Source organism: Numida meleagris, chromosome 6 (assembly GCF_002078875.1).
Source record: "Numida meleagris isolate 19003 breed g44 Domestic line chromosome 6, NumMel1.0, whole genome shotgun sequence".
In the NCBI taxonomy this organism is placed as follows: Eukaryota; Metazoa; Chordata; class Aves; order Galliformes; family Numididae; genus Numida; species Numida meleagris.
The window spans coordinates 39,263,272-39,288,024 of record NC_034414.1 but is presented as its reverse complement, the minus strand read 5'-3'; the positions used below and the strand labels follow the sequence as shown (position 1 = coordinate 39,288,024).

Genomic DNA, 24,753 nt, shown 5'->3' with positions numbered 1-24,753 from the left:
TGTTTCATGGGTCAGACGGGCCCACAGCTGCGCTCCGTTACTCCCCACAGGGGGACGTCCTGGGAGCAGGGAGCAGGTCCGGCCCGGAGCGGGGCGCCGCCAGCCCGCGGGAAGGAGGCCCCACCCGGAAGGCCGGAGCGGCCCCGTTGCCACGCTCTCCTAGCGGTTCGCCGTTCGGGCCGGCGGGGGCGGGAGCGCGGAGGTCCGCGGGCGGCAGGAAGCGGTTCCGGGTCGGCGGCGGGAGCCAACATGGAGCCCGTCGGGCGCGCGGGGCCTCGCTAAGGGAGCGGTCGGGTCGGGCCGCGCCGCGCCGCGCCGCGCCGCCATGTCGCTGGGCGAGTACGAGCGGCACTGCGACTCCATCAGCTCCGACTTCGGCAGCGAGTCCTCGGGCCGGGGCGGCTCCCGCGGCGGCGGCGGCCTGCCCGGCGAGCAGGAGGAGCTGCACTACATCCCCATCCGCATCCTGGGCCGCGGCGCCTTCGGAGAGGCCACCTTGTACCGCCGCACCGAGGTAGGCCGGGCCGGGAGCCTCCTCCCGTGTCCTTCTCTCCCAGGCGGGGGTTGCGCAGCTCCGTGCCCGCGCTGCCGCCGGGCGGGCGCCGAGGGGCTGGCGCTCTTGTACGATACCCTGCGGAATGGGATTGGGACTGTACAATTTTCCCTTTATTGAACAGGAGTGTGTTCAATTCGTTGAGACAAAACAAACTTTGTGTCCTTTCCCCGGAAACCTTGTCGTTCCTTTTCCTAAGTGCCCCTAGCTTGAAGAACGGTTGCAGGACATGTTCCTAGTGACACGCAGCAAAACCGGGAGCTCGTTGCAAAGAACCTTTGTCTGAAATCTTTAAGAGGCAGGAAAGCCGGTCTGCCTTTCCTGAAACTTTTAATTTCCTGCTGTAAAGGCACGTTGCTCTCTTCAGAATAGTGTGTGTTTAATTAAAAGATGTTTTTGTGTTTCAGGATGACTCACTCGTGGTGTGGAAGGAGGTGGACCTGACCCGTCTGTCAGAGAAGGAGCGTCGTGATGCTTTGAATGAAATCGTTATCCTTGCTCTGTTGCAGCATGAGAACATCATTGCGTACTACAATCACTTCATGGATAACACCACGTTGTTGATTGAGCTGGAGTACTGTAATGGTGAGATCCTCCTCCCTCTTACCAAAAGCAGGCTGCTACATTGCTGAGTTACCGTCCTACACAGCCTGCAGGGAGCATTGCTGGGGTGCCTTCTAGGGGCAGAGGAACATAGATGATTCTGCTGCTTAGCTCCCAGAGAAGAAATTAAAAATCTTTCTGATTGATTTGTGTCCCCATAGTCTGTGCAGACTGTTCAGTGGGTAGTTACTTGAATGTTCCGAGCAGCTGGTGCAATGGAAGAAGTGGGATACTGGTAGTATGCGGTTCTAGCCTGCCTTCTTTTGTTCTTGCAGGAGGACAATGGGAAAAGAGTATGAGGATGTTTGGGCCTCTCTGCCAGTACAGAATGGGGCTGATTTCAGTCACTTAATCACCAAATGAAGGAGACTGTTTATTAGTCAGAGCTTGAAAATCTATTGGCATGCTGCAATCAGGACTTCTTCCTGCCTTGTGCTGCCAGCTTCTATGTTTACTGTTAAAAAAAATAATAATAATAACACAGTCCCACTTTTAGTGGAGAATACTTTCAAATTTCATCCAAGAGCAGATCAAATGGTGTCATTTGCAGCTTTCAGGGTAAACAGTCCTGGCTGGGATACGGAGGAGGAAGGATTTGATATGAGTGTTTGAGCTGCAGCTGCTCTTAGACAGCTGGAGGTAGTATGCAGCTGGTATTGCTAGAACAAGAGACCGTCTGGAGCTGCAGGCTGCTTTCTACATGATGAATGGGACAACTCACCTGGCTAGCTGTCCTCTGGATGTTTGGGGGTTATGTTAAGCCTTGGGTTATCAGCAGAAGCTTTTTTTTTGCTGGTGGAGGCTTACTGTGGCACCATCTTTGACAAACAGCTTTTCCTGGGACTGGGTGAGGAAGACAGCAGTTCTGCACAAAATGTTTCTGCCAAACACCCTTGCTGGCACATTGGCCAAAGTCGGTTTTGCCTCCCCAGGTTTGCTGCTTTTCGTTATGCTTGGTGGAGTTCAATACACGAGCAGGGAAACGTTAGCTCCTTGAAGCACTGTTAGCTTTACAAGTACTCTGCGAGCATTTGTCCAAAATGTCTGCATGCTTGGAGCCGTTACAAATTCATCAGAGGATTATGGAGAGACAGTGGGTTGTACTGATGTCCCTAGTGTGTGTCAGTGATTCTAAACTGCTTGCTTTGCTGTGAGACAGTAACCAAGAGATGAGTATGTCGCCTGCCTTACCTAAGTATCTATGAGTGGCACAGAAGTAAGGATGTGAAAAGGAGAGAACCTCATTTGCACTTAAGGGTATGGTGTTGGCCAATGTTTGCGTTAATGGTTGTAGCTGCTACAGTGTACGTTTGTATTTGTTACAATGTACAAGCACAAGATAAATTGTAATTCTTAAAGTAAGACTGGACTAGTTGCTATCTGACGCTTCTCAGAGTCCAAAAATATAGCTGAGACAAGGCATAGATAAATATCCAAAGTCTTTACTGTTTAATTAGCACCCCCTTTCTGGAGATCTGGTGAATATAACCCTCACTGTACAAGTGAGGAAACTAACCTTTGCATAGTCCTGTGTTTAGTGGTACCATAAGATTTGGATTTATCGTGGAAATAACGTCACTGAATATATCTGAAACAGATTTGGGAAGCAATATTCTTTAAAAAGAGAGAAAATAGAAGAGAGAATAGAGTCAGTGAATTAGGTGGGATCAGATGGAGCAAAAAAAAGTAATTTGATTCTGTTTTGGCACGTGCACAGAGTTATCGATCATCTGAATCAAAGACTATTGTCTCCTCATGCAGGATTTTGGTGATGTAGTACTTGGTGTGCTGCACTTTGGCTCAGAAAAGCTGCAAAAAAAGATGGTGAAAATATCAGAAATGAGGAACAGAAAATGCTAAAAACCTCTGTGTAGTCTGAATCACAAGGAAAGAGGTTCACAAGAAGAGGCAGTTTAACTTTGGTTAAATTGTGAAGAGTCTTTCATAGATCATTTACATACATGAACATAAAGCTGGAAAAGGAAATGTGCAGAAATTATACACGACAGAATGAGAAGAAATTAAGCAAAGGGAATCTTGACTGGAATATCAGAAAAATCTTCCTACTGCAGAAGTCTTGGCTCCTCGAGGAGACAGAGGAGCCTTTTTTTTTTTGGACATCTACAACATGACAGATTCAGAAAACAAACATCAGGAAGCTGTCTTGCACTATACCCATGGGAATGGAACAGGGCCTGATGTTCTGTTACTATTAGGACTTAATACACCATAATTGGGAAATGGAATAGCAACAGGATATGGTCAGAGATTCGGTACTTACTGGTAAGATGCTAATCTGGCAGAGAGTCTCACTGCCCTCAGCACTCCGCGTGATTTCTTTTAGCACTCCTTTTGGTCTGTGAGTTGCCTTGAAGAGGCTGTGTTTGCTCCTTTCAGGCTCCTGTTGGTTGTGCTGCTGTTGTCAACAGTTTGTGAATCCTTCCTCAATGTATTTGACAGCTCAGATAGAGAGGCAGGTTGATTAAGTGGGGAAAGACAATAACTGGTGTTTTCAGACTTCTGTGTTGTATAATGCTGGTGGTTTTTTTTTTTTGGTGTTTTGTAGTTGTTTGGTTTTTTTAAAAATATATATATATATATTTGTTCTGCTGAAAATATGAGACTTAATCTCACGTGATGTGCTGTACAGGTTAAATGTTTGCATATGCGAAGACGCTAGGGAAGTTCTTAGATGGAAGAAGAACTTAATTTTGTGCGTGCCTGACCAGTGTAAGCGGAGAGTACAGAGAGAGCTGCAGTGATTCACTGGATCTTTGATGGGATTTGAGCATTCCCAGCTGTAAGCTAGTGAAGTACCTGCTGTCATTAACTAAGATAATCCTCTGTCTTTCTCACCCACTTATAATTACAGGAGGGAACCTCTACGATAAGATTTTGCGTCAGAAGGACAAGTTATTTGAAGAAGAGGTAATTTGGACTGGCTTTGGGGAGGGCTAGCTTTGTGTTCTGGAGCTCTGGCTGGTGATCTGAGTGTTTATGCTACTTTTTTTCCCCCCTCCATATCACTGATGGGAATTTTCTTTGTCAATCTGGGGACTGACATCCTTCCTCTTCTGTGGAATACTGCAGGCATTTATGCACTATCAGAAACTTCTTATTTTCATTTTTGGATATGTCTAGACAATATAAGCTTCCTAGGAGGAATAATGAAAGAGTGCACTCAGTTGACTTTGGTCGTCCCATCATCTTGGCTAAAAATTTACTTTAAAATCTTTCTTCATACTTGATACTCAATTTGCCTCTTAACCATTTTCTAAGTTCTTTTCTGAGTAACTACTCTGAAACTATCTCTCCATGGATTTTTTTAAACATATTTTCTGCTGTTTCCACCTCGTGTTGAGGTGATGGTTATACTTATTTCTCTTATATAATGCATTTTAAGGCCTCCTGACTCATGGTGAATATTAAATGATCATAGAATCATAGAATGGCCTAGGTTGAAAAGGACCATAATCATCATCAAATTTCACCCCCGCCCCTGCTGTGTGCATGGTCACCAACCACTAGACCAGGCTGCCCAGAGCCACGTCCAGCCTGGCCTTGAATGCCTCCAGGGCATCACAGTTAAATTCCAGAGATCCCTGCTGTAGATCTTTCCTATCTTATCATTAGCTGTCTTTGCTAATTCTTTTAACTCATTGAATTCTGTGTCAGGATAGGCACTGTGAATGGCACTAGAAAATTCAGAGATTTCCAAAACAGGAAATCCTGAAGGTAATGATATATTTTCATATTCCTGAGAGAGGAGTGAGTGTGGTTAATTCTTCTTGCGATGCCTCTCTGTGATAGGGATGTCAAGTTTGGGTTTTTTTAGGGGTCTTTTGGGGGTTTTTGTTTAAGCCTCACATAAGACTTACTCCTACCTTTGCAGATGGTGCTTTGGTATCTCTTTCAAATTGTATCAGCTGTGAGCTGCATTCATCGAGCAGGAATTCTTCACAGGTATGTGCTGCATGGTGTACAGCTGAGGTAACAAGTGCAGTTTGTGGATGTGAGTGCAGAACTCCTTTGAGTACCCTTTGCTTCTGTGTTTAAAGGAAACCATGAGATTCTCTGTTCAAAGCATAGCTGGACTGCATAGATGTTAAATATCACTTCTGTAAGCATTTTTTTTATCGGACTAGAAATGGTGTTCTAATAAACATGGAAGAAATTTTGTATCAGAAAATGGAGTAGCTCTCTTTGCTGCACCTTTGTTAACAAAGAGTTAATCCATGTAGGAAAGGAGTAAATTGGTCCTTTACTGCTAAGGCACATAAATGATGTTTGCTCAAGTGGATAGGAAGGACAGTTACTACTGGCCAAGGGCACTTCACACCCGCTGTACAAGTAATAGCTTCAGACCAATACGTACATCCTTACCTGTCTAATTCTTGGAGGCTGACAGCAATGAAGGCTCTGCATTGGTGCTTTGCTATAAGGTCACTCAGATGAAGATTTGTCCCAGATTTGGCTAAATACCATGTAATTGGTCTGTTATTTAAGGAAGTTAGCAGGTAGTGGTAATTTAGACACTGACTCTAAGATTTTAATTAGGAGCTAGTTACCTTTTTCTGATGCTCTGGCTGTTGAGGAGGGGTAAATTTCATTGCTTACGTGTGCTTAAGAGTGCCCAATGTGTGGGCAGAGTGAGGAGGTGGTGACGTTCTGGAGAGTATTGCATACGTAGACAGCGGTTCCCAGCAAGGTTGGATTGCGTGCTGCACAACATCTTTCTATAATGAGCAGAGCTGTGTGAGGATGCTCATATCTTTGAGGCAGCATCCTGAATGCTGGTAGTCTGAATCTCTGGTTAATCAGCTCTCGGTAATGAACAGTTAGGCACTGCTTTGTTGAGTGTAAGGGACTAAGTTTTTGACCTAAAGCAGATGTCGTGTCTGTGTTGCTTTGCGGTAATTTCCTGCTTTCTGGTGCGCATCTTTGCAGCTGGATTCATAACCTAGGAACACGTGTGGCCCCACATCCATCTGTAGCAATGAATTGAACAGTTATTTAAATGTTTGCAGTGATTTCCTTCTGCATCAGGCATTGTCAGAGTGACCCGGGGACTTTGCAGTGCCCCAAGGGGACGAGTGCAAAGTGCTTCTTTACTTGATGTCCTGATCGACACTGGGAAGTTGTTGATGGTATGTTAGGAAAAGGGAATGTTACAAAGTGTTGGCCATGGGAAGCATATTATACTGTGGGGGCTTCCTGTCTGTATCAGCAGCATCTTGTATCAATCTGTGATTCTCCATATAACTCGTTCTGTCTGGAACAAAATACTTTCAGTGAGACTTGGAGTTACGCATTTTGCTGACCATCAGCCTTTTGATCTTTGGGATACAGGATGTCATGTTATAATTTGGACTTGTTCCTGAGGTGTAAGGTAGAGGGATGTTATGCTTACACTCTGGAGTAGCATCTGTTTCACACCATCTGTGTGTTTATATTTGCATGCGTACACATTCATGCATTTTTTTAGCGAGCTCAGAGACTTGGTTTGGATCCATTCATAAAAACAGGGAAAATAAGACTTGTTCAGAGACCTTCAGCTGAGAAAAGACTGACAGGAGTAAAAGAGAATCATCTTTGGTCTGTGGTCTTTACATAGGTGTTTGGAGCCTGAGCTTTTTTAGACTGTGTTGTGGTTTTGTGGGCATATGATAAAATATGGCTAACTGCTGTTACAGACCCGGTACCTGGGCTCCAATTGCCTTTGGAGAGCTGTTTGTGTGAGAGTTTGCTGTTAGAATAGCACTTACCTTATGGGGAGGGAGAGTATGGTAGTGTGTGGGAGACTGTGAAATCTGGAAGTATATTTCAGCTGCGTTTCTCTTTCTCCTTCTAGAGATATAAAGACATTAAATATCTTTCTAACCAAAGCAAACCTGATTAAACTGGGAGACTACGGGTTGGCAAAGAAGCTGAACTCCGAGTACTCTATGGCTGAGACTGTGAGTATATGCTTTCTTTTTGCAGAACTGAGGGTTGGAGTTTGTTTTTTCTTGTTTATTTTCCTATTTCATCTCTGCATGCCTTGCAGAAGATCAGGAATGCTCAGCTTTTTTTCTGTGTTTTTCCTTCCTCTCTCCACCTAACTTATCTCACTGATGTTGGTGTATTTGCTGATGTGTTGCAGCCTTCAATTATTCTTGCTCCCGGGTTATCTTTCTGAGGTTTAAACTAAAGATAAGTGACACTGTGGGCATGGAATTATACCAGAGCCAGCATAACTACATTAGAGAGCACTGTTCTTTCTCTAGTTCCTAGGCACCGTGCTTCCAAAGGTGAATCTACGTAACATGAAGGTGTTGCTCTCTGAGGGCACAGAGACAGCACAGTTGCATCAATGTTTCTAGCTCTCTCCCTCTGTGCTAGTTAAACCCAGTTTAGCAAGTTAGCCTGGTCATGCTGCTGTGCTAGCAGGACTGTTTTGGCTCAGCTGGGTCTGAGATAGCTTGGATCTGTTTCCCTGACATTGCAGTATGCCATAGATATGCCTCTTGTCTCTTAATATTTAGACTCTGAACTGAATTACAAAGAAGCAAGAGAGGCACATGTGCTTCTTATGGTAGATATATAGTTTATTGGTAATGCTGTTGGTGGGCGGCAAAGCTTGCAGAAAAAGAAATAATTCTACTGGAAGGCTGTCAAATTTGGCTTTGTTCCAGACCCTTCCAGAAAGCAGTTTCATAGCCAGGGTTATGAAACAGGAGAAGCTGTATTGCAGGCACCTGAAAGACTCGACTTAGATTTCCCAGCTCTGTTAATTTCTGTGGTTGCGCATGAGAGTTGGAAAGGGAGACATTGTCTGGATGTCTCCTATCTGCTAAAGGCCTTTATTACAGTTTAGGATGCAAGCCAACCTGCACATCCCCTTACCAGGCCTTATTATTAGATTTATGGAAGCTATTGGTGTTCTGTTAGGATGTGCAGTTAAACGCTTGCCAACTTCCTTCCAGAATATGAGCTCTATTGTGCAGTTGCACAGTAAGTGGCAACTCAAGGCTACCATGTAAAGCCCTTGCTAAGCTGAGCTGTAGCAAAACCATTTGTTTTGTCACATTTTTTCATGGTTTTCTGACTTTCAGAGAAACTGCATTCTGAACTATGAATTTTCCTTTTATTATTTTTTTGCCTGTGTTGTGTATATTCATCTGTACAACAGCTTTTTTCCCCTTCCTTTTTTGACTAATGAAAAACTTTTAATTAAATACCTTCAACCATCTTTCTTTTGTATTTGCTGGCTATGCTCTAGGCTAGCTGTTCAAATTGTGATCTAATGACTAATGCCAGTCTGGAAGTTGTCTGTTGTAAAATGAGTGCAAGCCATGTTATTGTTAGTATTTTTCATTATAACATTTGTAATTGTAACAGTCAAATTATGATTTTGTAGAATAGGTACATCTTGCTTACTAAATGCTTGTTTCTTAATTTATTTCCTTTCCTCCCAATTACCAGGGAAGATACAGAAAAATGTTCCTTACGTTATCCTTTGTTTGAAAAAGATGTAGTGTCCTAGTTCTTCCTGTGATATTCCATCTAGCTGAGGTTCTAAACCTTCCTGTGGTTAGGACTTGTGCAGCTCTGTAGCTGTCATGCTGTGTAAAAGGGAATGGAAGGTAGGTGATGGCACACCAAATACCTAATGGGCGCATTCAGAATCTGTCAGTGTCTAATGAAAGACTGCCTTCGTAGTCCTTGGAGCTTTGCTAAGAGAGTTGAAAGGGCAGCTATAAATATTTCCCCTTTTCTTAAATCTTGTCTTTTTGTATTATTTCAGTGTCTGGTTGCTTGCTAGGAAATGAGCTGAATTTGTGGAAGCTTAATGCTTACACCTTTTAACCTGCTCTTTCTGTATCCCCTTTTTGCGACTTTGAGCTTTACCGCTATTTCTGTTACAGCTGGAAGGGCTTCTCTATTTAAGTGCTGGGTTCTTGGATTTTGAGGCAGGGGACTTAAACACTGTTCAGGAAAGCCCACTTCTGAGGTGTGAGCCTTTCAGGTAGGACCAGTGCTAGCTTTCTACATACTGACTCCAAAGTAAACCCTCTTTAATCAGAGACAGAGTAACCTTTGTCCCGTTGGACCTTCTCATCAGACAGAGTAGCTCCATTGCTGTGGGCTGACATCTCTCTTAGAAGCTTTGCTAGGTGTCTTTTCCATTAATCTCTTCTCAGGGTTTCTGTATAGCTGGTCAGTACACGAAGCCCTAATTACCCCTAAATGCAGTATATTTAAGAGGGGGGCAAGTCCTTGTTGTGTTGTTATGATTGCTGCTCTGTTGAGAAGCATGTACTACACCAGAATGTGAGCAGACGTGTCTAGGATCTTGTTAGAAATGCAGGCACAGGCTTGTGGGTGAGGCAGGAAGAAAGGTGCTGCTTGTTGCCATACCTCCAGCACATGCTGGAGGGATGTGTAATCTGTATCACTAATGCTGCGTCAAAGCTGTGTTGAATCCTGATGCTCATGAGCCTGTGTGAACAGGTGAGATGCAAAGCTTCAGAACTGAAAACTGCTGGATTGGTTCTGATTTTTAAATGTTCTTTTTTCCTAGCTGGTGGGAACTCCTTACTACATGTCTCCAGAACTCTGCCAGGGTGTGAAATACAACTTCAAATCAGATATTTGGGCTGTGGGCTGTGTCATCTTTGAGCTTCTTACTTTGAAGAGGACCTTTGATGCTACTGTAAGTCTGCAAACCAGGGTGGACTGAATAATCTTATTTTTATCACTCTGAGGTACACGCTTGGCTCATAGATTTCTTAATTCATGTTTTTCTTTCACTGTTGTTTAAATCTGCTGATTAAGAAACGAGTGGCCTTGGACTGCCATTAATAGAGAAAATTCTTGCAAGATTTTGCCATGGGTGCCTCCATGGCCTTTGCCAAATGCACTCCTTACAGCCCTGGGTTTACCAGATGCTGACTGCAGACTGTGCTAATTTGTATCCTGGTTGTGGGTGAAACATCCTTTCCTCCACAAGAGGGAAGTTTGTGATTGTGTACTTAGATTTGTTTGGTGGGTTTTTTTTTGTTTTTTTGGTTTTTTTTTGTTTTTTAAACACTACTAGCTGTGCAACATTGCATAGGGAAAAAATCCAGCCTTCGGATTTTACAGGATTTAGTCCTGTTGCCCTTTCCCAAAGTTTGGGTGCAAGAGAAGAGTGGTCAAGATGGCATGGAAATGGTAAAAAGGAGTGCTGCTAGCTGGAACATGCGATTTGACTGCTTGTGAGATGAGATGGGAAAAGCTGTGAGCTGGAATGGCACAAGATTCTGTAACCCTTAAAAGAGGCATGTGAAGTACCATAATTTCCTGGCTATAGACTTCACATTAGCTATAATGCTGTGTGGTGTTTTAATGGCAGTATGTTATGTAGGAGTTTGCATGCAGAGAGGAGCATGTTCTCCTTTGACTGTTAGGGAATTTGGTGACGAGGCAGATGTTGTCCACCAAGTTCTAGCTGTCAGAGGTACCAGCACTGTAGTACTTATTATTAGGTTTCTGGAGACCAGGGTGTGTTCTGATCAGAGGATGATGAAGAGAATAATGGTGGCCTGCACCACCTCTCCCTCTGGGCACAGTACACAGTTCAGTTCCCTTACAGCTGATTTCTGTTTTGTGCCTAGAATCCTCTGAACCTTTGTGTGAAGATTGTACAGGGAAATCGTGCCATGGAAGTTGATTCCTCTGTCTACTCTTGGGAGCTAATCCAGATGGTGAATTCCTGCCTTGATCAGGTTGGTGAAATGCTTAATTTTCAGATGTCCCTGCCCAGCTATGCAATTCAGGCACGAAGGGGAATGATGTGCCTATTTCAGTGTGAGTGCTGTAGATGCAGGGTAATTTCTGTGAGGCCTTAGGCATCACTAAGGCTGGGCTTCCTCTAGTTGTCTCCGGATGCCTTTCAGTCCTGCAGGCTCTGGAGGGATACTGGGTTTGCTCTGATGACAACTATTTTACAGACTCACAGAAGAAATTATTTTCTCGTGCAGCATTGTGGAGGTGGCAGCCTCATCTCAGTACAATCTGGCTTTCTGACCAAGACTGTAGATTTTTCTAGGAAATAAGGATTTCCTTTTTCTAGGAAGCAAGGATAGTGTGGATATATTCAGAGTGGGGAAGTCTGTACTGCGTATCCCAAGCGTTTATCCCAATTCATTCCAAATATTTAATTAATTCCTTTCTCTTTTGAAGGGAGTCAGGGAAGAAGGTCCATGCAAGATGATATCTTGTACCAAGATATCACTGTAGATGATGAGCATTTCCCAAAGAATGACTTATTACTCACTTCTTTCAGGATCCAGAGAAGAGACCCACTGCAGATGAGCTGCTTGAACAACCCCTTCTCAGCAAACGGAGGAGGTAATCGGATAGATGGTCTTGCCTGAAATCTGATCAAGCCAGGTGGTAGAAAGAGCAGGAGGGTTTGTACAGACTAGTGGCCTTTATAATTCTGAAGCGAAGTCCTTAAGTTAATTTGGCCTGATGCGAGGCAGTTTTTGAAGTATACTTCATCCTCTTTAGGAGAGAAGCACGTTTTTGCTTTCTTGTTTTCTGATCGGTCTCTCTGCTTGTTGAGGCATGGGTACAGTGAGAAAGGTCTCTGCATTTCTGGCTGCAGAAGCTGTTATATTGAGAACCTTGAGGCATCCCGTTCTGTCAGTCCTTTGAGGAATGCTGGTTTCTGCTTTTCATATCTCTGAATGAAGTGTTATATTTAGATCCTCACAGGGTCATTGAAAATTGCCTTTCATAATATATATCTCACACAGTGTAGACACTTGCACGTTTTTTTCCTGTGACTCTCTCTTCCTGAGGGAGTTGCATTGAAAGCAGTCCATTTTAGCTTAGTTTGACCACCAGCCTGCATGCATTGTTTTTTTATTAAAGATAGAACAGAATTTTGGACTCTTTGGAATGCACTTTGGTTGCCTTGGGGGCAGTTAGTCCTTTATACCAATACTGTTTTACTTGGTGATCAGTGAAGTTTGAGTTTTGTCTTGCTGTATGCACCAGTATAAATTCCAAATCCAAATAAAATGTAGCCCTTTAAGGTAATTCTAGTGCAATATGGGTATTAGTTGGCCAAGTTTTGGTATATATCTAGTTTGTCCTCAGCACTTCTAGAAGTTTGTTAGCACTGTGGCACATTATTTCTGCCCTACTTCGTGTATTGCAGTGAGCTGGTAAAAAGCTGCCATATTTCCTCCAAGAGGGAGCAGCATTTTATAGGAAAGGAAAGCAGTTTATGTGTGTGCTTATCATTAAATTGCTTTGGGAGATGTGTTGCTGTTTCCTAAAATGCTTTTTGTTCTTTGGCAGGGAGATGGAAGAGAAAGTCACGCTGCTCAATGGGCCAAATAAGCGACCAAGGTAATTATTTTGGCATATGTTTGGAAAGGAAGTCTGGATAGAACAGCTCCCCAGAGAAGAACTTTGCTGAGAGTGTTAGTCAATGACAACCTTAATGGAATAAAGTTTTAAGGAGATCCCTAAATGCTAGGAATTTGGCATATTTGTTACAGAGTTATCATCCCATATTTTACTCTGCCTTTTAGATGCATATATATAGCTGGAAGCTTTCCTCAGTAGGTCTTATACAGCAGTGTAATCTGTCCTGTTGAGGATGTAGTCTTCACAACCTAAATATCTGTGGCTGTAATGTAGATTTCTGCTTTCAGACAGATTTCCATGCGCAGGAGAAATATGACTATCTGAATGCTGAATTTGGAATGGTTGTCTTTCATAGAACTGGATATATGCAAAAGTTCTACTTAGTGAAGGAGATAGGAATACATATCACAGAAACTGTATACATGTGACTTGTATATCTGTTGAATTACCACAGAATTTAACCTTTCCTCCTGATAAACTTTATCTGAGCACTTTATCTGAGGTTGTTCCAGTTCATGAATTGTTCACAAACTGTTTGATTATGACTTCCATTTCACAATCTGCTAGTGAATTGATTCTGCATTGAAGAGTTGTATTTCCCTCAAATGGAATGCCTGTAATTTAAACAAAGTGGAGGTAGAGGGAATTTAGAAGCTTTTGAGCAAGATTTCCTGACTTCTTCACAAATGAGAAAAACTCCATGGCAGTTCACTAAAAGCCTAGGTGTATTTTTTGTCTTTAGTGACATCGAATTGGATTGTAGGCTTTCTTTAATGCTTTCTGGAAGCTGTTTTCACTTCTGCTCAGAGCAGTATTTGATCCCGAGGCTGTCTATAACAGCTGGGGGCCTCACAATGCCTGAATGAAGAGAGCAGTTTGTGAAAATATAGACTGTGAATGGTTGTGAAGGACGGCAGCTTGGGCTTGGGGAGATCCATAGAGAGAGAGCAGTAGGAAAATGCATGATGACAGTGATGTCAAAATTATTAAAAGCATGTGTGTTTTGGGGGGGTCCTTGTGCAGGTCAAGTACCGTGAATGAGGCTCCCATTGCAGTGGTGACTTCACGCACTAGCGAGGTGTATGTGTGGGGGGGCGGGAAGTCCACCCCCCAGAAGCTGGATGCCATCAAAAGCGGCTGCAGCGCACGCCAGGTGTGTGCTGGTAACACTCACTTTGCTGTGGTGACAGTGGAGAAGGAGCTCTACACGTGGGTGGTAAGTGAGAGGAACTGCAGGAAGGGGGGATGGTGGGAAGAGAAAGTCAGGATCCACCACCAACCAGTCACGAGTGTGTTAAAATCAATGGGAAGCAGCTTGGAAATAGAGAAATTTGATTGCAGTGGATGCTGCAGGAGACGATCTGCTTTGGCACTGACTCAAGTCTCCCAGGACAAATGTGCTTTTGGGTGAAGTTTTCCATCATGCTGGGAGGTGCACTGGAGATTGGCTGTGCACCTGAAGATTGTAGGTGGTAGATGTGTAGGCCCAGACACCACGTCAAATATCTCTTCTTCCCCTTTCTGGTTACCAGAAGTGCAACGGAGGATTTGTGGTATATTGTTGTCTTTGATGTCACTTGCTGGATGTTCCTGCAAAAATGCCCATTGAAATCATTGAGCTAGCTGTTAATATTTTAGTTTCAGCTTTGGCGCTACTCAGAGTTGTTGGGGCTTTTTTTGTTTTATTTTTCCCTTTTTTCTTTCCTGTAGACTTTGTAGATCTTTCTGCTTTGGTGACATTTTTGTAATGGGTTTTTTTTTTGCAGCCATTAGAATTTGGAAATGCTGATTAAAAAGCTGAAGGATGAATTGTACAGAAGTGGATTCTGTAGCTTGGCAGATGAGTAAAGAGCAGGGATTCCTCACCAATGCTTAAACCAACCAGCTGATGGCCTGGGACCACATCAGTCATCTGTGCACAACTGTTAAATTGTGCTGCTGTTTAAAGTGTTGCCGCTTAGCTAGCAGTCTCTTCCCTAGAGTATTTAACACTTTCTCTTGCTCTGTGCTGTCTTCTGTCGTTCCTTGGAGACACTGTAATTCTTGGCACCACGTCAGGAGTTGCAGATACGTAACCTTACCAGATGTCTTTTTTCTTGCAGAATATGCAGGGGGGCACCAAGTTGCACGGGCAGCTGGGGCATGGGGATAGAGCATCCTACCGGCAGCCAAAGCATGTGGAGAAGCTTCAGGGAAAAGCCATTCGCCAGGTGTCCTGCGGAGATGATTTCACAGTATGCATCACAGGTGAGAGATGGAAGGGTACCACCATCCCCTCGCTTTGCTATGCTCTGAACTTGTTTGCCTTCAGAGGTCAGCAGAGCAGCATTATGCAAAAAGGAGAAAGTTCCATGTGTTACCTAACCTTCAGTTTCATGGACTGAAGGTTCAGTAGTGAAGATAGATGGAAATTATTACACGTGGAGAGATGTTGACTCCCAAGAAATCTGGGTGATTTTTTTTTTCCTAAGGGTGCATTTCTTTTTGATGATGCAACTGTTGAGCACAGCTCCTTGTGGCTCTGCAGCATACCTACTCTTATCAGTGCATACGTTGCTTCTCACACATACCTTGTGTTAAAGGCAGAGGAACCTGAATCCGAGAATCTAAATGTGTTTGAAACATTTTTTTGGACTGTGTGAGGAAAGAGTGCCTCAATTATGACAGAAGCTTGGAAAAGCACAGGTTTGACAGGGGATGAGCTCAGATGCTCAGCATGCTGGAAGACTTGGTTATGGAGTGACAGGGTCAGTTTGTGGGTTTCTGTTATAAAATGCGTTAGGTTCAACCTGAGATTTTTTTTTTACACTGGTGGCCTGAAAAAGCTGCATGTTGTGGTGCATGGTCATCCATCGTAATGTAATCAAGAAAGAACTCCATAGCTTCCTGACGACATTATTTTGCACAAAAAAAGGCAAGTGATTAGAGAAAATAAGTTGCTCTGGCCACGTCCTAAGAGATTAAAATGCAGCCTAATAAAAGCTCTGTGTGCTAACCAAGCTTCCATTGCCTCCTTCAGATGAGGGCCAGTTGTATGCATTCGGCTCGGACTATTATGGATGCATTGGCATTGACAAGGCTTATGGCTCTGAAGTACTTGAGCCCCTGCAGCTGGATTTCTTTCTTACCAACCCTGTGGAGCAGGTCTCATGTGGAGATAACCACGTGGCAGTGCTGACCAGGAACAGAGAAGTTTACACGTGGGGCTGTGGAGAGTATGGTAGGTAGAGTCTCCCTGGAGCCTAAAGGCACTGGGGCATGCCTGCTCCAGAAGGCAGCTTGGTGCAGGTGTGTGTTGCTTGGCCTGGGTGAGGTCTGTCTGGTATGTGCTGTGAGACAAAGAACACTGTGTCTTTGGGACTTTTCTTTCCTTGTGAGAATGGGAAGTGGGACTGAGCCCTTGGGACCTCTCTCTGAGAAGCTCTAGGGCATCACCTGGCTTTCTTGTGAATAGGGCAGTCATTCTGTGAACGGGGTAAGATTACTTTGAGGATTGGCAGGCAGTCTGTGTAGGGAAGCGGGTTTCTGGTTCTATAAGGAGATTTGGGACTAGGAGAGACCATGCAATTTCTTGGGGGTGGGCATCCGTGAGGCCCTTTCTGACTGTACTGCTTTCACTGACACAGGGCGCTTGGGTTTGGATTCAGAAGAAGATCACTATACACCTCAGAAGGTAGGACCATGACCGCTTCTTCACAAAATCTGCATAGGCCTAACTCCAAATTTGTTGCTGTTTGGAAATGTTAGCTGCCTGAGGCTCAAGCAGGGCTTTTTTGTTTTTGTTTTTGTTTGTTAAGGTATCATAGAGTTTGCAAGGGTTTTATTTTCATTTACTCACTTCGTTTTGCTTCATTTATCCCTAGAGATCATGGCAAAGGGATGTGCTACTTCCAGACTAGCCAGCATCATGACTTAGAGCTGATCTCCAAGCTGAAACTGGAAATGCTGAACTTAGTATTATAGAAATCATAAGAAATACCAAATTGCATGCCTCAGGTCTGTACAGGAAACTTGCAATACTGCAAACCAATGGGAGTCTTTGAATTTCACTTATTGTGTTAAAGATGAGTTCAAAGTAAAACCCTCTTGAAACATGGTGCAAGGGATAATCAAAGTAAGATAACACACTGAGGGTTAGAAACCAGCAAGGGTGTGCCTGGTAGCCAAATTTCTGCAACCACACAGCACAGACCCAGCCCTGCTTGGCTACCTGATGCTGCAGCTTGTAGACCTCAGCTGACCAGGATGTGTGTCCACGACATTTCTGGTTCCTCTGCTGGATCAGTGTGTCTGCACACAAGATCTAGTATGCCTTGAATTTCTGCAGTGCCACCAGAATTTCAGTATGCTACAGAATTTATGGTTTTCCTGCACTTGTATTCAAAGCAACTGAATTAGGTGCTGTTAGTGCCCAGGCTAGCTGAACCGCTGTTTTCTAACCCAATATGTTTTTCCTGTGCTGGCTTCAATGTAGTAGTGGCTAGGATTTTGATTTTCTCAGGGTATGTTTCTTCCACGTAGGTGGATGTTCCAAAGACTTTGAACATTGTGTCCGTTCACTGTGGCTGTGATGGGACCTTCCTGCTCACCCAGACTGGCAAAGTCTTGGCATGTGGACTCAATGAGTTTAATAAGCTGGGCCTGAATCAGTGCACGTCAGGGATAATTAACCATGATGTAAGTGCATTGGGGTCCCTGACTCCAGCTTCCAACAACCAGTAGCACGTGGGGGACCTGTGACAAGTTTGTTAGATTTGTGCCAGTTTGTTAGTTCTAGACCAAGACGACGGATATTGGTATTGTGGGGAGGGGCACCTTATTCCTCAGCTTCCTGTCTGCCCTGTGGTCTTGTCAGATCTGAGGCAGTGAAACACAGTGAGCTGCTCCAATGTAACTGGAAGCTGGCAGGAGTTTTCCATACCTGTGCTGGGGGACTGTCTAGGTTAACGTGGTCTGCCAAGACCTGCTTGGGTAGGTCTTAGCTAACGAATGCATGATCCTTCAGTCTGTGCTTACCCATACATCTTTTCTCAGACATACTGTGAGGTGCCCTATGCTACTTCCCTTACTTTGGCCAAGCAGCTCTCCTTCTACAAGATTCGTACCATTTCTCCAGGGAAGACACACACAGCTTCCATTGATGGTGAGCTATACGTATTAAGAAACAAATACGGGTTGCTTGATTCCTTTACGTCAGCTTTGCCCTTTCAGCCTGGCTTCTCTTGGTGAAGTGGCGCTATCAATGCAATGATTGCCAGCCCCTTGACCTTGAAGGTTATGTTCTTGGTATCAGGGCTCATGCATGCTCCAGGAACCAAGATTTCCCGTTCCTCAACTGAAACAGCAGCATCAGCTGCCAGAGTAACCTTTTTTCTCTTTTTTTGAAAAAGAGGTTTTTGAAAAAATTATGAGAAATCCACTATCCTCTGGGATAGTGAGGGAATCGTTTATGGCTGGTGTTACTTGGACAAAGCCTAACTCAGCCAGAGGAACTGGGGCGGTGTTTCCAGGCTGAAGCTTTTCCTCTTGAGGCAAGCACTGTTCCCTCCCAGTCTGGTTGGCTTCTTAGCAGAGTCCTTTCTGGTTATGGGCTGGTGCTGCTAGTTCTCTGCATGCATGGCTGCTTCCAGAGTTGGGCCCTTGCTGTGACTGTCTCCTCGTTCCTCCTCTCAGAGCGAGGCCGCCTGCTGACCTTCGGCTCCAACAAGTGCGGACAGCTTGGTGTTGGGGACTATAAGAAGCACCTGGGAATTAACCTGCTGGCAGGCCCCCTGGGGGGTAAGCAGGTGATCAGGGTTTCATGTGGAGATGAATTCACCATAGCTGCTACTGACGGTGAGTGGGTCTCTGTGAGGTTCTGGTGGGTTCTTTTGAACTAGATCTGCTGGGTAGTTAGCTGGCTCCCACTGTGCGTTTCCTAGAGCCCTCCCACAGCACTGCTCTGAAATTTAAACATAAATAAATAAATAAATAAAATCCTCCTAGACTGGGACTCTCTGCCCCAGCCACGCTGTCAGTGTAGCAGCAAGCGTTTTCTGCCCCTTGGGCTGCACTGCCAGCTTGCAGGATGCCTAGTAGATTTATTGCTTTATCCTCCCATTGGCAAAATGGAGCTGGCTGATCAAATACTTCGGGATAGCAGTCACAGAAGAGAGGCTGTGATCCCTGTAACAATTACAGGCTGACAGGGAACAGGCAAATTGAGTCTCTTGAATTTCTTTTTCCTCAGACAACCATATCTTTGCCTGGGGTAATGGTGGGAATGGGCGTCTGGCCATGACACCAACTGAGAGAGCGCATGGTTCTGATATTTGTACCTCATGGCCTCGGCCAATATTTGGATCTTTGCATCATGTTCCAGACCTGTCGTGCCGTGGCTGGCATACCATCATTGTTGTTGGTAAGTGAAGTTTAGGATTAAATTTTGAGATTTTGATTATGATGATGTATTACTTGCCAGGAACAAGACTGGGGGCAGGCCGGGTGGCTCTGGGGAATGTGGAAAGCTGCTCTAAGCTCTAGGCCTCGCAGCACTGCCTTTGTTGCGTGCTGTTTGCAGGAGTTCCTTTGCTTTATATCTCTCTAACCAAAATAGTATTTTTTCTCCCTTCAGAAAAGGTGTTGAATTCTAAAACCATCCGCTCCAACAGCAGTGGCCTCTCCATTGGTACTGGTGAGTAACTTGCCCTGGGAAGCTGTTCTAAGTTAGTTCAGCTGTTCGTTTGGCTGCGCAGCTTGGTTCTGCAGCATAGTTTCTCTGAGTTTGAAAGGCTTTGCAGAAGAGCTCAAAGGGAGGAAATGCAGTTGCTGCAGTACCTGGGAGGGAACGCACCAGGCTGGAGGGGTGGAGAGAACTGAAACAGAAGGGAAGCACATAGATGCAGCAAAGCCTTTGGAGTTGAGAATCTTCAGTTTGACAAAGAAGAGCTGAGAAGAATTTGCTGAGGGGGGCTGATAAGGGAAGGGGGTGTTATGAGGCGGCTGCTGGAGAGATCGAGTCCAGTTTCTTGGACCTGCGGGAGAGGCCAAGATGCTGCAAAAGACTACTGTGCACAAGCTGTTGTAGGAAGGCCTGCAGGGAGTGTGAGGAGATAAGCAGCTGTTGAGGGAGATGCCACCAGTACATGCTTTCACCATCATGGGTACACAGCTCTAATTTCTCTGCTCTAGAGAGTGACAGAGTGGTGACAGAGAAATAGCAGAGGTGGGGAAGTGTAAGCTTGTCATTTTGTTTGCTAGTAACTCAGAGCTGCACCACCGGAGGAGGAGAGGAGGAGGAAAATGAACGGGAAGCAGAAACTCCTGATCCCAGTGGAGGCTTTCGGGGAACCATGGAAGCAGATCGTGGGATGGTGGGTTGGATCAGTACCACAGAAGCCAAGGGAGGCAACAGTTCTGACATCAGCTCCTGCCCTGGCTGGCTGAGGAAGGTAATGTGGTATTGTAGAAATGCCCTGAATTGGGGCTTAAGGCTGAAGAAAGGCAAGTGGTTCCACTTCTGCCTCTAAGGGATGCTTAGGAAGGTTCTCAGATCTGTGGTGTGTGGGGTGCCTCTTAGGACTAGCTGTCTTTTTTTTTTTTTTTTTTAACCACAAGAGGGTGCTGATGCACTGGTTGAGGAGATTAGATCAGCTTTGGGATGGCAGACACCTAACAGTCCTGCTTTGGTGTATCCAGGAGCTAGAGAATGCTGAATTCATCCCCATGCCTGACAGCCCTTTTCCTATGAGCATGGCATCTTCAGAGCCTGAGAAGGAGACTCTCCCTTACCAGGAACTTCAAGGACTCAAAGTGGCCCCCGAGGAACCTACTGGATTCAACAAGCCCAAAACAGAGCCCTCGGTAATGTTATTCAGGTCTTTCATAGTGAATGCTTGGCCAGAAGCTCTTGGGACCATAAATGGTGATGTTTGAATTATGGGGAGAGCTGGGAAGAGGGTGTTGGACTGCCCTAATTCATCTGGATGAGGAAAAGAGGGTTGTTGAAAAGAGACAATACTGCAAAGAGAACAATTTACAGGAATCTAAAATGCGAAGCTGGGACTTAGCCAAATGGAAAATAATGAGATCAGTCATATAGAAAAATGTGGTTAATTTAGTAGAAAAAAATAAAAAAGAGAGAGAAACCTGGAGCCCAGGAGCCTAGCAGAAAGTAGAAACTTAGCAGAAATTGCTGTGAGATAGGAAGTGGGACTGACATAGGAAATTGCTGTTAGACTGTCTCATTCCAGGAGTTTTCTGTCCCAAGAGGAGGTGCAGATCCCAGGCTTAGAGAAAGGGGTTAGACAAGGTTAATTTTGGTGAGGACAGGATCAGCTTTCCCAAAGGAGGATGACAGTGGCTTTTGTATGGAAGACATAATGATTAGTAGCTTGGTGACCTGGCTGCTACAAGTTTGGGAAGTCAAGAACTTATATGAAGTGACACTTCCTATGCAGGGTTTCATCTTCTGGCATACAGAACTGGCCTAAAGTTTCCCTCCCTTCCACTCAAACTCAGTCTGCCTTCTCTTCTTGTCTCTGCAGCCTCCTTGCCTGAGTCCAGACTTGCCATGCAGTGAAGGTAAGGCCGTGCCTCCTGTTGTGGGCTGCATGTGCAGTGCTCTGCAAGCAGAGGTGGAGCACCTCCGAAGCCTGGTCTTACAGTGTCTGGATGACCAGAAGAAGCTGCAGCAGGAAACCCTTCGTCTGAGTGCCCAGCTCCAGAGGTTCTGCAGTGGAACGGAGGGAATGCAGCAGGTGAGGACCTATCACCTGAGTGCACATCCATGCTCAGGATTTAGTACCCTGATTCTAGTCCTGTGTAGATTGCAGAGAAGGAAGCAGCTTTTAACAGACCACTCTATAAGGTTAGAAGTGTGTTGCCTGATTCTTGGTTGAGCTGCTGATTCAGGCTCTGCTAGTAACAATGGGAATGAAGCCAAGAAGCTGGTTTCCAGTGGGGACAGCCCAGTTCTTGAGGGACCTGGGATTCCCCTTTATTTTTGCTAGTGAGAAGAGATGGGCAGTCAGATATTGTGGAGAGTCCCAAATGGATGTGGAGAATAGGAATCATAACTTGTGCAGCTCCTAGCTTCTTTGCAGCTAGTCCCAGAGCTGTTAAGAGGATTGCTGTGTGTTTTGGCAGGTGGAGGTTCATTCCAAAGGAACCCAGACAGCCAAAGAGGAGATGGAAGTGGATCCAAAACCTGACTTGGATTCAGATTCTTGGTGTCTCCTGGGAACGGACTCATGCCGCTCCAGCCTCTAGTCTCCTGAGCCCACTGGGATCCATCTAACTTCACAGCACACTAACTGAATGCAGAGAGCGGCTTTCCTGGCTTCAGGTCACTCACAGACAAGGAGCGAGGCTGGAGGCTCCAGAGCAGCATCCATGTACGTTTGATATGAACTAGGAGTGATTTTGAGAGGGGAAGGGCCTCTGAGCTCTAGGCCAGCTCAGTGATTGAAGCAGCAGCAGCAGCTCCTTTTTGTACCTTATCTGTCAGTTCTGCACATGAAGCAGTATGGCCCCGTAACAGTGACAGCTCCGGTAGCAGCTTGTGGCCCTTTCGTTGTTTTCACTGCTTCCTGGGAGCTGCCTTTGGGACCCCAGTATTCATCGCTGCATCTCTGAGAGGAAGAGACGTGTTTCATACTGGAGCTGGCTGTACCCTAATACTCACCGCCTTCACTTTAGAGGGGTGAAGGGTTAGGATCCTGTCCCTGCCACACAGTAAGGCCCAGCCAGCGAGGGTGCTCCCCTCTGCTCAGGGGCAGAGGGAGCAGAGATCTCGTTCTGGAGGCAGGGGAGATTTTCCTGTAAGGGAGGTAATGGCAGACAGCACGTCCCTGGCCTCGAGGCACAGCTTCTGGCCATATGGCTGTGTCCAGTGGCCTGTACAGAGAGTTTAAGGGCCTTATTCTGGGTGCCTAGCGTGCTCCAACTTCTAGGCAGTGCACAGAGATAAGTAAATCGGGTGCAGTTTCTGACAGCTGTAGCAGGGACTGACTGAGATGGGATCTCTGGTACTTGGTTTCAGACCACCTGCTTCCCAGCCAGATGCTGAGCATCTGGTCCTCAGACTAAGTCATGTGTTTCTTGCTCCAGCTGTCAACTTGGTTTGGGTGCCAGAGCTTCTGGTTTCTTGGCATAAGCCTGTAGCTGCTCCCTGCTTGGCTTCTGTTCTGCTTAGCCCCTGGTGTGGGTGTGGGAAAAATTGGTATTTTTCCACTCCATGTTGTGATGAAGCTGGAATGCATTTTCCTACCCAGAATAGGTCATTAATGCTGTGGTCACAGGATGCAGCCTTCCCCTATGACCACGAATGATCGAATCTCTGTCTGGAATTCACCTTCTTTCTAGAAGCGAGAGGTTTTCCCAAAGTAAATTGAGATGGGAAGAGGCATGGTCTGATACTCAGGGTTTCCTCATTTCCCATTAAAGAATGAAGTAAATTTTATTTCCCACAAAATTTTTAGCAAACTGATTTTGAACTAAACTTTTGGGAGTGGTAGGATGACTGGGAGAAGCTAGCCTCCCCCCACCTTATGTGAAGCCTCCAAGGAATCCTGAGTCTCTCTCACCTTTGCTGTGAGAGTGGAGTTATGATTTCATTAGACTTAAACAGTCCCCATCAAAGACATGTCACTAGAATTGTCTTAGGTCAAATGGAGTTGGTTATCCTATCACCTCTCCTAGATGTCTTTCTTTAAGAGACTGTCCTTTGGGAGCCAGCATTCCCCCTTTGTGACTAGAGGCGGATGCCAAACCGTTCTCCTTAGAATGTATGCTTCTTACTTATTGGTGCCTCTTGCTTGCCTCTTGGAGCTGAACTGAGTGCAGTCTCTACAGCGCAGTGTCCAGGGCAAGGATAGTACTCACGTGCCTGTCCGTCCCTAGTGAAGGAAGGGCAGTAGGACAGCCCTCTTGGGGGGTGGTGGCATCAGGTGCCCCGGTATGGCCACGTTGCTTGGTTGCCCTTGTGACTCTGCCCTCCTTTCCCCTCGTGTGTGTTGGAGCCAGTTCTCAGGTTAGGGGCCCGGCTTGAGGGTTGTTGTTGCATTTGGAAATGATCGAGTCGGTCATATTGCAGCAGTGCCTTTGAGGAGCAAAGAGTTGAGCCTGAGCCATGTCCAACAAGCAAGCACCAAGCTGATGGGAGTCGCTTTCCTGCAGTGCACTGCTATCCTCATTTCTCAATGCTCTGCAGTTGGGAAGCTAGGTGCACAGACTGGATTCCCCTTGGATCTAGTGGAGAATTAGGGTCCTGACATAGGGTGCCCTGTGCTCCACAATCTCATATGTGCCTTAGAGGATTCACGCTATCCAGGTTGTGCCTGTTACAGACCACAGATTTCACACCAGCCAGCTATGCAACCAAAAAAGCAGTTTAAAGCCAGCACCTTAGTTGTGGGCTGAAATTGGAAGGGCAAATGGGCAGAAGTGCCTCTGAGCAGTTTCAAATCCTTTTGACTTCTCCCCTTCTTGCAGTGCTAGCTCCATATGTGTCAGTCTCCTGCTAGTATTGCTACTGAGTTGTTATAGTGGAACACAACTTATGCCTGCTCTGACACTCTGGCTGAAAACTAGTTTGTCGTTGTCTTTTTTTTTGAAAGGTTAAAGGGTGGAGTGGTTTGGAGTTTCTGTTTAAATAAATGTTTAAACTCATTCGCTCGCGTTCTGAGTTCTTTTTGCAAAAAAGTAAGGGGAAACACGCATATGTTTTCAGAGGCATTCTGTTATTTGATTTTTTTTTTTCTTATATGTCCTGGAAAGAGGACCAGGGAACCTGCAGGTTCTTTGCTATGGGAAAAAATGTCAGGTTCTGTGACTCTTTAAAAAAAAAAAAAAAAAGAAAAGAAAAGAAAAAGAGCAGTAAAAGAAAAGGGCCTTTTTCTTTCTATCTCCTAGTGACGTCAGGGGCCCTTTGTGTGTGTGGTTTTTCAACAGTTTTAATGCCAAGTGGGAAATGAGTAACAGGAAGAGAAAGGTTCACTGGGAAGAAGCACCTGTTAAACAGCTTTTACTGAGCATTAAGGTCTAGGGAGGTGAAAAACCTGACCAATACCAGCTCAGCAAACTGTTTCTGCACAATATACTTAATGCCTGTCACCTCTAAGCTTCTATTGGGGTTTTTCATAAGTTGTGAAATGCCTTGAGAGGCAGAGCTGGGTCAGAAACTTAACGTTCACTGGAGAATCAGAAAGTGA

General features: G+C 45.2%; 1 protein-coding gene across 1 annotated transcript; it reads left to right on the top strand.

Annotated features, from left to right (window-relative positions):
• On the top strand, positions 289–24,211 carry NEK9 (NIMA related kinase 9). The gene is made up of 22 exons (XM_021403883.1): positions 289–514; positions 961–1,138; positions 4,029–4,084; positions 5,049–5,119; positions 7,008–7,113; positions 9,720–9,851; positions 10,795–10,905; positions 11,466–11,530; positions 12,491–12,541; positions 13,586–13,778; positions 14,665–14,809; positions 15,582–15,782; positions 16,189–16,235; positions 17,084–17,239; positions 17,597–17,705; positions 18,236–18,397; positions 18,792–18,962; positions 19,176–19,235; positions 19,802–19,992; positions 20,240–20,404; positions 21,088–21,300; positions 21,689–24,211. The coding sequence occupies exons 1-22, from the start codon at positions 326–328 to the stop codon at positions 21,809–21,811; spliced, it is 2,895 nt and encodes a 964-aa protein (XP_021259558.1). The 5' UTR covers positions 289–325; the 3' UTR covers positions 21,812–24,211.

Bases quoted from the DNA above. Each gene is read 5' to 3' on its own strand.
- NEK9 (XM_021403883.1), top strand. From the start codon at position 326: ATGTCGCTGGGCGAGTACGAGCGGCACTGCGACTCCATCAGCTCCGAC. The intron at 15,783-16,188 runs GTAGGTAGAGTC...TCACTGACACAG, and splicing joins GTGGGGCTGTGGAGAGTATG to GGCGCTTGGGTTTGGATTCA. The intron at 21,301-21,688 runs GTGAGGACCTAT...GTGTTTTGGCAG, and splicing joins GAACGGAGGGAATGCAGCAG to GTGGAGGTTCATTCCAAAGG.